This window comes from Eubalaena glacialis, chromosome X (genome assembly GCF_028564815.1).
Source record: "Eubalaena glacialis isolate mEubGla1 chromosome X, mEubGla1.1.hap2.+ XY, whole genome shotgun sequence".
Taxonomy (NCBI): domain Eukaryota; kingdom Metazoa; phylum Chordata; class Mammalia; order Artiodactyla; family Balaenidae; genus Eubalaena; species Eubalaena glacialis.
Window position 1 is genome coordinate 31,967,171 of NC_083736.1, and position 12,690 is coordinate 31,979,860.

Consider the following 12,690-nt stretch of genomic DNA (forward strand, 5'->3'; position numbering starts at 1 on the left):
ACCTAATTAGGAGGGGAACCTCTTGTAGCAAAGGAAATCATTCTAAAAAGTAGATGAATACAACCAGTTCTGATTTTCTTCTATATGTCCTATATTTAATTTTAAGTATTGAGGCTGTGGCTAATGAGAAAGTCACTTTAGACATAAAGTCAAAAAGGAGCACCAATCACCAGCATCTCCACAGTTATGATATTGCTACCCTTCCCTTTGGTCCACAACCATAGCTATGCCTGCTCGAACAGAAAAGCCATTTTATTTTCCAAGAGACTAGAATTGGGCCACATATGTCTGCCACTGTCCTGGCCAGAAGCTGGGGCTTAGACTGAAGTATTGAGGCTATATCTCTGGTGGACAGTGCCAAGTTTGGGGATTGTTGTCATTATACCCATTTGGAATGATTCACTTGGGCAGGTTGCCCAGGACCAAAGCTTTAACTCGCTGACCAGTTGAACATCAATCAGTAAGCTGAAAAAGCGGTTTGAAATGGCTACCATAGTCAAGGAGGCTCAGGGTAGTTTTCAAGGTTCAGCACTAGGCATATTGGAGCTGAGAACAGTGCACGTGGCATTGTGTCTCTTTCAGTAAACAGCAACAGGATCCACTGTCCAAATATTAGGACCTGCCTCACAGATGAGTTAAAGTCAGGGACTATGTAGATAGGTCTGATACCATTTTCCTCTTTCTTACTGAACAAGACTAGGAGATGGGGGAATAAAACAAGTCAAAAATATTTTTACAGATACCTACTAATGGCCATTAAAATAATAGGCTGGGATTCATGTTTACAAAGATATGTATTTACTTATCTACCAAATGTAGATTTAACAAGAATATATACATATAAAATATTTTGTTATATACTACAGGACTTGGGCAATTTTACATTAATACTATAATAAATGACTGGAAAACTATACACGAATCGTTTTTTCCATTAGAAGGTTTGCATGCCACAAATACTTGCTATCCCATATTCAGTGTTTGCAAAACAAAATGTCATAAAATTCTCAATTTTCAGCTCCATTTCTTCAAAAAAAAATCATTTATTTTAAGTTCTCATAATTGGTTAATTTCTATATCAATCTTAGTTCCCCTATTTTATAGTCCTCACAGTATTTAATCAGATGAAGTGTTAAGAGTCCTTAGAGATTTATTACTCGGCATTAGTTTTATACATTTCTATAAATGATATACTGATACTGTAGTGGAGCAGTGAACATAAACCAGCTCTGCAGAACATCAGTGGCTATGGTTCTGTTTTACACATTGCAGTGCTCTGCACAATTAAAATTGGTCATTGTTCAATGTTGGGCCACCTGATTTGAAATCTGAGTTTGGTTTCTAAGACCTGAGAGAACAAGTGATAATAGGTTTGGAGGAAATAATGTACAACCTTGGTCCATAAACTGGTTAGGTCTCAAATGGGCTGGGAGGGATGTTTTGGATCCGGAAATGAAACCTGAAATGAGGCTGGCATAGTATATGTCAGGTTCCACTTAAGAGTATTTTGGCAAAACTGACACAGTGACACACCAGATGCATTGGAACTGCACCTACAAAAGCCAAGGCTAAAGATAAGTATGTGCTTCCCTATGACAGCTTTCTCTAACAGAAAAAAGAAAAAAGGAAAAAAATAATTAAAATATATATATATATATATATATATATATATATATATATAAAAGACAAATACACAATGTTATACTTTCCCCCGCAGCTACAGAACAAAAATTGGGCAGTCCATACGTCAAAACATCAAGTCCAACATTAATGTGCAACTCAGGAACTAAATTCAAATCCTCTTTCAAAGTATTTTTATTAGCTGGTGCCAGAGTTTCCAATGTCTATAAATGCTTTAGTATTCTGCAGAACTGTGCTGACTTACTTTACAATCTAATACATGAGACTGGCCTGAAATTGCTACTGCATTATGAAAATTCTATGGGCCACATTATAACTGCCAAATTGGAGAATTCACATTCCCTTGGGGAATTCATGGTCAAAATTTACTTCCGATTTTCAGGAAAAGCAAAATCTAAATGATGATACATTTTCCACACTTTTGAGCCAAGCTCAGTGTACCACACCAGTGCCTAAAGCTTTCCTCCACCCGTCTCATTTCAAAACCTTTAACTCATCAGACACAGGCTAATTTATTTACCTCTGTAGATATTGTTTATACGCTGAGATTAGTTCTACTGTATGTAAATCCTTGAGCACACAATTGTCACTTCTTCTAGGAAATTAGATATAATTAAAAAGCAATGAAGAAACACATTTTTAACCTTATAAATTCAACTCCCACAGCAGGAGTGGGTGGTACTTCCCCGAGTGTATTCTAATATTTTAATGCACGATTATCACTATTCCTATAAGTCTCATCAGAAAGTAAAATATTGATTTTAATAACTTTTATAATCACACTGAAATGTGCCAGACAGGCACTTGTATTTTTACCTTTGAATTCTCCAAAAGAATATTAACCAAAATGATATCCATAACTGCAATCAAAATCATTCACTACTCAACCTAGAAGAGTAATCTTTTCTGTCATCTTGACGCTGTCTCACAAGCCATCCACAAGTTCTCCTTAAAGTTACTCTGCATGTGGCAGATGAAGTGGAAAATCGGAACCATTTTTGAGTGAGTTTAAACTTTGTTTTCTTGGCTAAGTTGCATCCTGACCTAAATCCGTCAGCATTGCGTTAATTTTCCACTGTTCCATGGGATACAGACACAAACAAAGGCAGCCAAAAGAAGAATCCAGATTCTAACTTCAATAATTACAATGACCATCTCTTTTTTCAAACAACTAATATCAAAACTAACATTCACATGCAAACAAATATTTATGGTAAACAACTACGTCTTTCATAAAATGACAAACAGTATAGACACTGTGTGCACCGAGCTGCACAAAGTCAAGTGGAATGTCAGAGAAGCACCTACTTTAAAACCCATGTTAAGTTGGCAACAATATGATTTAAGTCTCACTCTTTAGGACCATTTATGGATAAAAAATGTGTCAGAAATACAGCGCCAACCCGATTTTAAGCACATAAATGACCTCAGGTAACCATCCAAATACATAATGCAACAATTTTAATGACCAAAGTGCAGGTCAATTTTACCAAAATTTTGGAAAATTCTGGTGGTCCAAGAGTGCCGAACAGGTTATTAATTTTCAAGCCATGACAATTTCGTTCAAGACTTTTGAGTTGTTTTGTGTTGATGTTTGAAGAATACACATACTTTTTTCTTTACAAATAAAGGGGCACTTTAGCTGCTTCACAGAATTCTATCACAGAAAATTTGGTGGAAATGTAATTTATCATCTAAACACCATAACATACAGTGTTTTTTTCCCCAAATAAAACCATTGTATACACTGCTTAGCCAAAGCCCTGCTATTAAAGTATGTTTCAGTATTTAGACAAAAAAGAAAGACACCATCACTGCTAATGGCTGCTGTTTCTTACCAAGTATTCTATTAGAAAGATTTCGTTAGCATTTGATGGTAACTAGTATTATCTAATGGGTACTGGTATTTCTCAATAGTAATTCCTAATCATAGTACATATATAAATTTGTGATGTGTTTGTTATATCAAACATTGTTCCTTCTCCACTCTTTGGAAAAAACCTAAGAAGGTTACAATTTGGAAAACTTGGTTATTTGGAAAAATGAGAAGAAGAAAACCCATGCCAAGACTAGGAGTGGGTGACCTGCCTCTAAGCAACTAAAAAGCTTTTGTGATGGGTTTAGCGTAGCTAATAATAATCAAAGAGCAGATGGAAGACAGCCAGCCAGTCACCCACGATCAGAATTAAAACACCCCCCAGTAAATATGGAGGGATAAATTTGGCAAGCTAGTGCCCCCACCAGTTCCCTGTTAGCAAGCTTCTTTAGATGAGAGCCCTTCTTCTACCCCCCTGCAGAAGGTGAATTTATATTTATTTCCTCTTTTATAGTACTTCGTACATTTGTATTATTTCATTAATTTGTTTAAAAGAAACTTTCCTTCATCACCTTGCTCTCACCACCAGAATGACTAGCTGACTTTGTACCAGGACAATGCTTACTCCCTGCTAGGAAATCAATGAATATGTTTCAATGAAGTTAACTACTTGGATACATAGGAGAAGATAGAAAAGACCCTCCCGGGACATTTCTATCTCTCTTTAAGTCACCTACTAGTGCTAGGAAAAGACTCCAGGTTGCCTTCACAAAGCACTATGCATTATGATGAACATTTGGTTTCAGGACCATAAAACATGACAGAAATAAAACTCCTTCTGATGGAAATTTGAGTCCTTTTGAGGGGGTGCCTTTTCATGCATAGAGAATATGTGACTCGGAGTCCCAACTTCTATTTTTTTAACATCTTTTTGCCTAAACGCATATATTTTGTAAAGACAGTCAATATTTGTGACCTTATCTTGAAACATGGCTCATTAAAACTATCATTTTAAATCTCACAACAGTTAATAAGCTGGTAGAGATAAAAATGATCTAGGTATTTTTTTCCTGGTCTTCTGGAAACCATGGATGCTTCATTTTTGTAGGAGTTATTGTTTGTTTTGTTTTGTTTTGTTTTATTAATGGGAGTCTTTGGTGCCAAAGGCAAGACTACAATAGAACAGAAGATTGATGGTCTACTAATGTCTCAAAATCCCAAACAAATATAGGAGCAAAAAAGGGTAAGGAAGGTGTCCTTGTCTAATTTTCAAGGGAGATGATCCAATACTTTGAAAAGACTGGTAAGATTTAACTGTCCATGCCTTTGACATGTGAGGATGAAATTCTGCTTAAGGAAAAATCTGTCTCATGATAAATAAGTGTATCTTTAAAAAAAAAAAAAATAAAGCCAGAATGCAATAATAAGTTTTTTTTGTTTTTGTTTTAATCTTTATTTATTTTTTGGCTGTGTTGGGAATCCATCGCTGCTTGTGGGCTTTCTCTAGTTGCGGCGAGCGGGGGCTATTCTTCATTGCAGTGTGCGGGCTTCTCATTGTGGTGGCTTCTCTTGTTGTGGAGCACGGGCTCTAGGCGCGCAGGCTTCAGTAGTTGCAGCACACGGGCTCAGTAGTTGTGGCATGCGGGCTCTAGGGCGCATGGGCTTCAGTAGTTGTGGCACGCAGGCTCAGTAGTTGTGGTGCACGGGCTTAGTTGCTCCGTGGCATGTGGGATCTTCCCGGACCAGGGCTTGAACCTGTGTCCCCTGCATTGGCAGGCGGATTCTTAACCACTGTGTCACCAGGGAAGTCCCCCAGAATGCAGGAATAAGTTGATAGGAAAAATCAATCTCTTGATAAATAAATGTATCTTTAAAAAAAAAATAAAGCCAGAATGCAGTAATAATTTGATCCAGTGAAATTTATATGCATATAATCAATTTAAGAAACTTACATGGCTGGCTTCCACAGACTTTTGGAAGTGTTTTTCAACTTAAAATCAAGCAGTTGTTTTAAAGAACCCTATCATAGAGAAACTTAAAGAAAAAGAAGTTTTTGTTGATTTTTAAGGACTAGCCACGGTAACAATGTAAAATTTGATGATAATAAACATCTAAAACTTAATGGACTTATCAACATAAATGAGTCTATTTGAAGACTCTTTAAATTCTATGGGAAATCAAATCTTGGATGATAAATAATCTTCTAAAAAGTAGACAGCTGTTTCACATGTAGTCCTTAACTTCTTCATCCAAAGTTCCACACATGATAGTATTCAACAATCCTTCAAATACCAAGAGATAGTTATCTGCAATATTACTGGAAATTCTGAAAACCCGCCCTGCAAAAATACTATGGCTAAGTACAATCTCTCTATTGAGTCTTTAATATTCTGTCTTGCCTTATTTTTCTTGTCCATGCAATAAATTTAATCGGGCAGGATTATTTTTTAAAATCTTTTATACTCCAAATGTGCTGTGATTCTGTGATTCAACATATGGGCAATTATCAAGAGAAGAATCATGTTCTTAAAATAATGAAAATACAAGCAAACAAAAAACATCCCTGCAACTCTCATACCTTTCTAGCACTACAAAACTTGGCTCCTGTATGGAATTGTTACATTTTAGTGTTCATGTACAAACCATGTCGTCAGACTCATACAAAACCTTCTAAGAAAGGCTAAAATTTTATCATGAAATATGAAGTAGCAAATTAAGAGTTCAGATTCTTAATCAGTTTGATCCTTGATCATTTGAGACTATAAACCAAAAATGACCTAAGGTTGAATATATAGAGAGAAAAACGTTCTCTATTTGTAGACAGGTTAAGTTTTTGAGCTCATTTGATTCCAAATCTAGAGTAACCCCATACAAGCAACTAATCATTAAAGCCATGTGTTGGTTGAGGGCAGTTTTTGCCCCAGCCAAATGTTATTTATACAATTGATTCAAAGTTCTTAAAGAAAGAAGCTATGTAGTTGTCTTGGTTCTTCAGAGGCAATAAAGAAAGAACGCAGATTTCTGGCTAGACTCCAGTGGCAGACTATACTTGCAAATGTGGCCCAAGAGCATTTCCTATCCTACATGCTCTTCTACAATGTGACCTTGCCACTGCTCCATCAAGAAGCAGAGCCCAGTTCTCCTCCCCTGGAATCTGGACTATACATATGGCTCCTCTGTGATTTCCCAGGCTGGTTCAGACAGAGACTGATTCTCTTTGAACTCTTGCTCTCAGCAAAACTACTCATCCTGTAAGAAGTCCAACTATGCTGAGACCACCATGTGAGAAAGGCCAGTCCCAGCTGAGTCCAGCCTCCCAGCCATTCCCAACAATAAGTCAAACCCTGTGAAACCATTTGGAAGAGGATCCTGCAGTTCCAGATGTTCTAGTTTCCAGCCATGCAAATCACCCTCAGCTCCAGCTCCAGACATCCTGGAGCAGAGACAAGCCATCCTCATTATGCCCTCTCTGAATTCCTGACCCACAAAAGTCATGAGCATAATAAAATAACTGTCATTTGACACCACTAACTTTGGGGGTGGTTTGTTTTCCAGCATTAATATAACTGGAACACTCTTGGAGAAAACCTGTCCCTACCACTGATTGAGAACTTGGTAAACTTACAAAAATACCTGGTCTTCTCAATAATATATGGAGATAACATTAGCTAAACTGCAAGTTTATTCAACACTGGGAATAATAGAGATGTCTGGCCTGGAATAGTACTGAATAAAAGGTAGCTATTAGACAATAATTTTGTGATCATGCTTTACCAAGAGCACTGTTAAATGCTGGGAAGTACATATCAAAATTTAAATTTGAGACTAACAACATACTTCATCATTCAATGCAAAAAAAAGTTTACCACTTAAGGAGGAAAAAGCCCTCAATTATTGAAAAAAATTATCATTTTGGGTTTGCTTCTCTGAATATATAGGAAGAAACGCAACCCTAAAGAGCAGGTATGTTTGCATATTTAATCTTCATGACAAATCATCTGACGACAGTAAGCTGTATGAGGTCATATGATTGGTAAGTGGTCAAGTTCAGGGCAGTTTGAATCCAAAGCCTCATATATTCTTCACAACACTACTCTGCCCTCCTAGAGGATTATGTTATAATTTATCAGCGTTCATAAAGAAGTTTACTGTGATATTTAGGTAATATAATCCAGGGACTTAGTTTGGAGCACCTACAATCCTTTTCACTAATATATCCAGTAGTACTTTGCGGTCTCACTAAGTGGGCTTAGTATTAAACAGAAACCTGAAAGTGATTCTTCAAATTTATTCCTGACAGCGGGCAAAATCTGTTGCTTGAGATATGCTTTTGTTTGTTTTGGTTTTGTTTTGAAAGGTTTTATGAAAGGCCAGGCTTCTCACATACTCATCAAATCCCTTAGCTGACAAAGATTGATCTAAATAGCTCCCTGGAGATTACAATCATTCTACAAATGTGAACAAAAGAGGAATTATATCTGCCCACAAATTAAAATGTCCTTTGTAAAAGTCAATCTGGGGAACTTCAGAGTCTTAGGAGACCTTAAAAGGAAATCATCATCAAGATCTTGAAATGTTATACTGGGTTTTCTCTGGATTATTAATCAAGAAAGTTTTGGTGCTAAGTGCTGCTCTTTGAATAATTTTCTACCAGTCTACGCTGTATAGGTTAAATAAAATTCCATTTGTTCTACTTCTGTTCTTTTTTAGGAAGCCAGAATAGAGTATAACTGTTGTGACCTCCAGGCTTGCTGAGCTATTTGTAAACACGCATCAATATCAACTAATTTCAAGCAACAAGCTGAACTTTCCCTGGAGTAAATCACATTGCAAAGTTTTCCAATGAAATTACGTTTCCCAATTAAGATATGGATTCAAAATATGCACAGATGATACACATCTGAACTCAGAATCACTGTATCTCAGATTTTCTAAGATTTGCAGGTGTTTAGGCAGTTCCGTTTATCTTAAACTACCACCCAAGACAGGTTTTCTTATAATGCCTTTTAAAGTGGATTTTTATATCACAGTTTTCAAAAAATGAGCTACATACAAAGCACTCTTAAAAGAACCCCTTGTCAACTGAAAATAATAATATTCACCTGTTATTAGCCTACAGCGCACTGCCATTTCAAAACTGCCAGTGACTCATTACAAATGCAGCTATTTTTAGGACAGTGCGCAAATATTAATATTCCTTGAAAAAGGAACCAACTATTTAATCAAGTATTTTGTGGATGGAAAGATGGATAAATGCCACTTGTTATATCCCAAAATTACTCTCAGTAAATTGTGTTCATTTGGCCATCTGCACACCCTTACATTTTGCTTAGTCAGTAAATAACACAGACGTCAAAAAAGGAATCTGATTTATATGAAATAGCTACATATTTATAAATTTTAAAGAAGCAGCATAAAATTACCCTAGAGGTTATACAGTACGTTTGAGTCAAGTTTAGGGTGTCAGCTTTCTGTATACACTTGAGTAATCCTATTTGTACTAAGGATTCTCTTATAATTGCTATGGCTGTGAAACCCCATAATTATATTCTAGGAAAAAAGTTATCAAAACTAAATGCGACTAAGCAAAAGTCTAAAACATTACTATCATTTAAAAATAATATTTAAGATGTATTAAAAGGCTGCCAAAATCATCCTTAGAAATTCTGTGGCCAGCAGCCACGTGAGTACTACCTATTCTAAACTTCCTAACAAGCATACTTAATTTATTTATTTTTTTCCTGTTTCCACCGCGAATGACAGTCTATTAGCCATTTTCTCATTTGTCTTTTTTGGGAAATTTACAGCTTAAAGATGAATGCCTGGATAGTCCCCCATACACTGAATTGGGACACCGGAGAAAAGCATTACGGTTGACTGACACCCGGATTACTGGTTCGTACTAGAAGTGCTGACGCAACCTGCAATACACCAGGACACAAAAGGAATGGTTCTGCTTTTGCTTAAAACCATAAAACAGGTTATAAGCGGCAAACGATGCACATTTGGTACCAAAATTAAAATGCGGCTTTAAAAATAGTGGCTGAGGGGAAAGTTTCCGTAGGAACTGGGCCTAAGTAGGACATATTGTCATCGGTAGAAACATTCCTGAAATTTCCCTTCTGTATTTACAAGCTTGCCTCTTCACGGCAGTTTCAATTCTAATTAAGACAAAGGTTTTTAATTAAGCCCTGAAGATACTGGTAAAGGGCCTTCAGTAAAACTGTCCTTGGTGGTTCCTCCTGAGATAATTCATTTCGAGAGACAAAGAAGTGGATCTCTTAAAATCTTCAGAGAAGACATTTCCCTCCCTGCTTTCTGCTATTCAACACAGCAAACAGACTGAGAAAAGCTGCCTGCCCTTTGGAACGGGCAAGGAAAACATTGCTCGTTTCACTTCAAGCTTCCCCCTTGTTTCAGAATACTGGTGCACAGAAGCTTCAAGTGCACCGAACACTGTAACAAAATAGACTTTGTAAAGTGGGGAGATGAGCGATTTTCCAGATTTTGTTTCCTTTCCTCCTGCATCCTCCCCGTCCACCACCACCTTGGGGAGGAAAAACGAACTGCTACTACATAAAGAAAGTCAAGAACTTGTTCCAGATAGCCTCCAACAAAACCATTTCCACCAGCCCAATTTGCTTCTGAAGTATACTTTTTCTAGGATGAAAACTATTTTATTTTCAGGAACGCAACAAGAAATAAATGCTGCAGTATGAGTTTCAGCAAGAGGGTAGAATAACGGGTTTAGAGGAAAAAATCAGAAGCTTTACCAGCCTCCGATTTTTACCTTGCAGAGTCCTATTACAACTATATTTGCATTAAGCTTGTGTCTCCCTATTTCCTTGCTTAGAGAGGAAAAAAGCAGAGATAAATGGGTATGGAGGCAATGAAGGAAAGATTAGCAAACACTGCAGACGCGCCACAAACTCGAGCTGGCTTCTCCCCATTCCCCACATTCCTGGCCGAGAGAAAAGGATACGGGCCTGAAAAGAAAATGGGAGTTGAAGCTTGTTTCTCCTACCTATCTGAAAAGTCTTTATGCAATCAGGGGGCTATTATTTCAGGAGACAGTGAGAAAGGGGCAAAAGATTCACGTTGCTAAGGAGACGTGCTGGAGCTGGCATTCCTACATAAATTTCCATTTCTATTGGAGAGGGGAAAGAAAGCATATTTTCTCCAAAGTTTATTTGGATCCCCTGGTTACTGAAGAAAGGCATTTTACCAATTTATTTTATCTTTAGTTGTAAACAACCAACCCTGAAAGAATTAAAAGACCTAAATGTTGACCTCCCGCTGCCAACCAGTCCCCTCCACAGTAAATTAAGCAACAAAGACGAAATCCTTCAATGGAAATTTTGAGGTAATATCAAAGAAAAAGCCTTTTGTAAACAGACAAATTTATGGAAGAAACTAAACCAAGTGCACTAATTTCTCTTATAACAAGAAACCAAAGACAAAAGCAAATCTGATTTTTGTGGCTCTTTATCCTATTTCAACTTGCCTGGAACATGACACGTTTCCAGTAAAGCTTTATAAATAGTCCCAGAGAAGACAGGAAACTGTCACGAAGGAATTTAATGAGTTTCTCAGGGGTGCGCGTGTAAGTGTGTAAAATCACAGCCTGGTCCTCTGCCTTTTATTCCCCTTTCTCTGCACTGACACCAGCAGCTGAAGAATCAAGATTAGCGAGGAATAGGGGTTTGCAGCAAGAAATCGGAAGTTGTCAAATTTCTGTTAAGGGCGTAACATTGGGAGGGCAGGGGAAGGCAACCCGGGCTCAAGGAGAGAGTAAAGCGGTAAAGGCCCTCCGTGACTACCTTATTCTCCGTCCTCCACCCCATCCCTTTGCTGTTTCCAGTGCTGGCTGAATAAGCCACAACTTTCCAGGCATCTGTGGGTACCTCATGCAGAAGAGCAAGAAAGATCTGGAGGACTGAAGAGGCATTTGCAGTGGGAAAGAAAGAAGAGCAACTCTCAACCAAGGACGGTGTCACCAAAAAAGGCAAGGAAATTAAAGCCTGTCCCTCTCCCAACTCTTCACATCTCTCAAAAATTTAAGGAACTAAAATCCAAACCAAAACTCACGGGAAAACCCAGGTAAAGTGGAGTAGAACAGGCAGAAACGGGGGCACTCAGAGGTAAACTCAGGCAAATTCCTTCTTGAGAGAGAAGTGGGGAAGGCAGAGAGAACCCACAGCATCCTGGTGGGAGTTGGGGCGCTTTTGCTTGTGTCTTTTTTAACGCGGGTGTGGAAGGCGTTGCATTTTCAACACAGCCACATGGTTCTCGCCTTAAATGATAACAATTACCCAAAATAGCATACGTGTTACTCCAGAGCCCGAGGAATGGCCACGGGAAGAGAGGGCGTGGGACATTGCACTGGGTTTGGCGACCGGGATTGGGGAGAGGTGAGGGGTGGAGATCAGGGAGTTGGCAGGAGCCCGAGGATCCGCAAAGGGCCAGGATGGAGGGGGCGGACTAGGGTGGGGGACACACAAGGGAGAAGGGGAGGCGGGTAGAGGCGGTAGCTGTCCAGGCAGCGGGGCGCGGGGCGGTCCGGGGCGGGAGGCAGGGGTCGCGGCGCGCCGGGCCCTCACCGCTGCTGAGTGTGGACTCGCAGTGCCAGATGTCCAAGCTGGCGGGTTTCCGGCAGGACTCCCACAGGGACAGGTAGTACTGGTGGTCGGCCGTGACCCAGGCCGGGCTCAGCACGGCCCCCAGGTCCAGACACAGTGCCAGGAAGATGCACACCAGCCCGACCAGCTTCAGCGGGGTCAGCACCGACACGCGCACCTCCTCCATGCCGCTGCCCGCCGAAGCCATGTCCCGGGCGCCGCAACCGGCCCGCCCCGCCGGAGACGAGGACGCCAGGCGGGTCCGGAGAGCCGGGAGCCCGACCTCCCACGGAGGGAAGCAGCCGAGCCGCCGCGCGCGGGGACTCGCTCCCTCGGGGATCCACGCGCTTTCCGCCGCGCCACGAAGGTGGATCTGCGGGGCGGCCGGCCGGGGACCGGGTCGTGGGCAGCCGCAGCGACGCCGATCCCGCCGTGGACCTTCGCTGCCGGCCCCGCGCAGCGATCTGCCCGCGGCCGCTCCGCTCCGGCGCTGCCCCGCTCGCTCGCTCCGCCCCGGCCCCTCCCCCGCTGCGGGAGGCGGCGCCGAGCGGGGAGGGGCAGCGGTCAGCACCCGGGCCGACGTCAGGCTCCGGCTCCTGGCTCCAGGCTCCCGGC

General features: G+C 40.3%; 1 protein-coding gene across 1 annotated transcript in view; it reads right to left on the bottom strand.

Annotated features, from left to right (window-relative positions):
• The window catches only part of TMEM47 (transmembrane protein 47), a 29,623-nt gene extending 17,260 nt beyond the window's left edge, over positions 1-12,363 (bottom strand). Inside the window, exon 1 of the mRNA XM_061178344.1 lies at positions 12,058-12,363. Within this exon, the coding sequence (XP_061034327.1) occupies positions 12,058-12,283 (226 nt within the window). The 5' untranslated portion in view covers positions 12,284-12,363. The remainder of the gene's footprint in view (positions 1-12,057) is intronic.
• Positions 12,364-12,690: the final 327 nt, after the last annotated feature.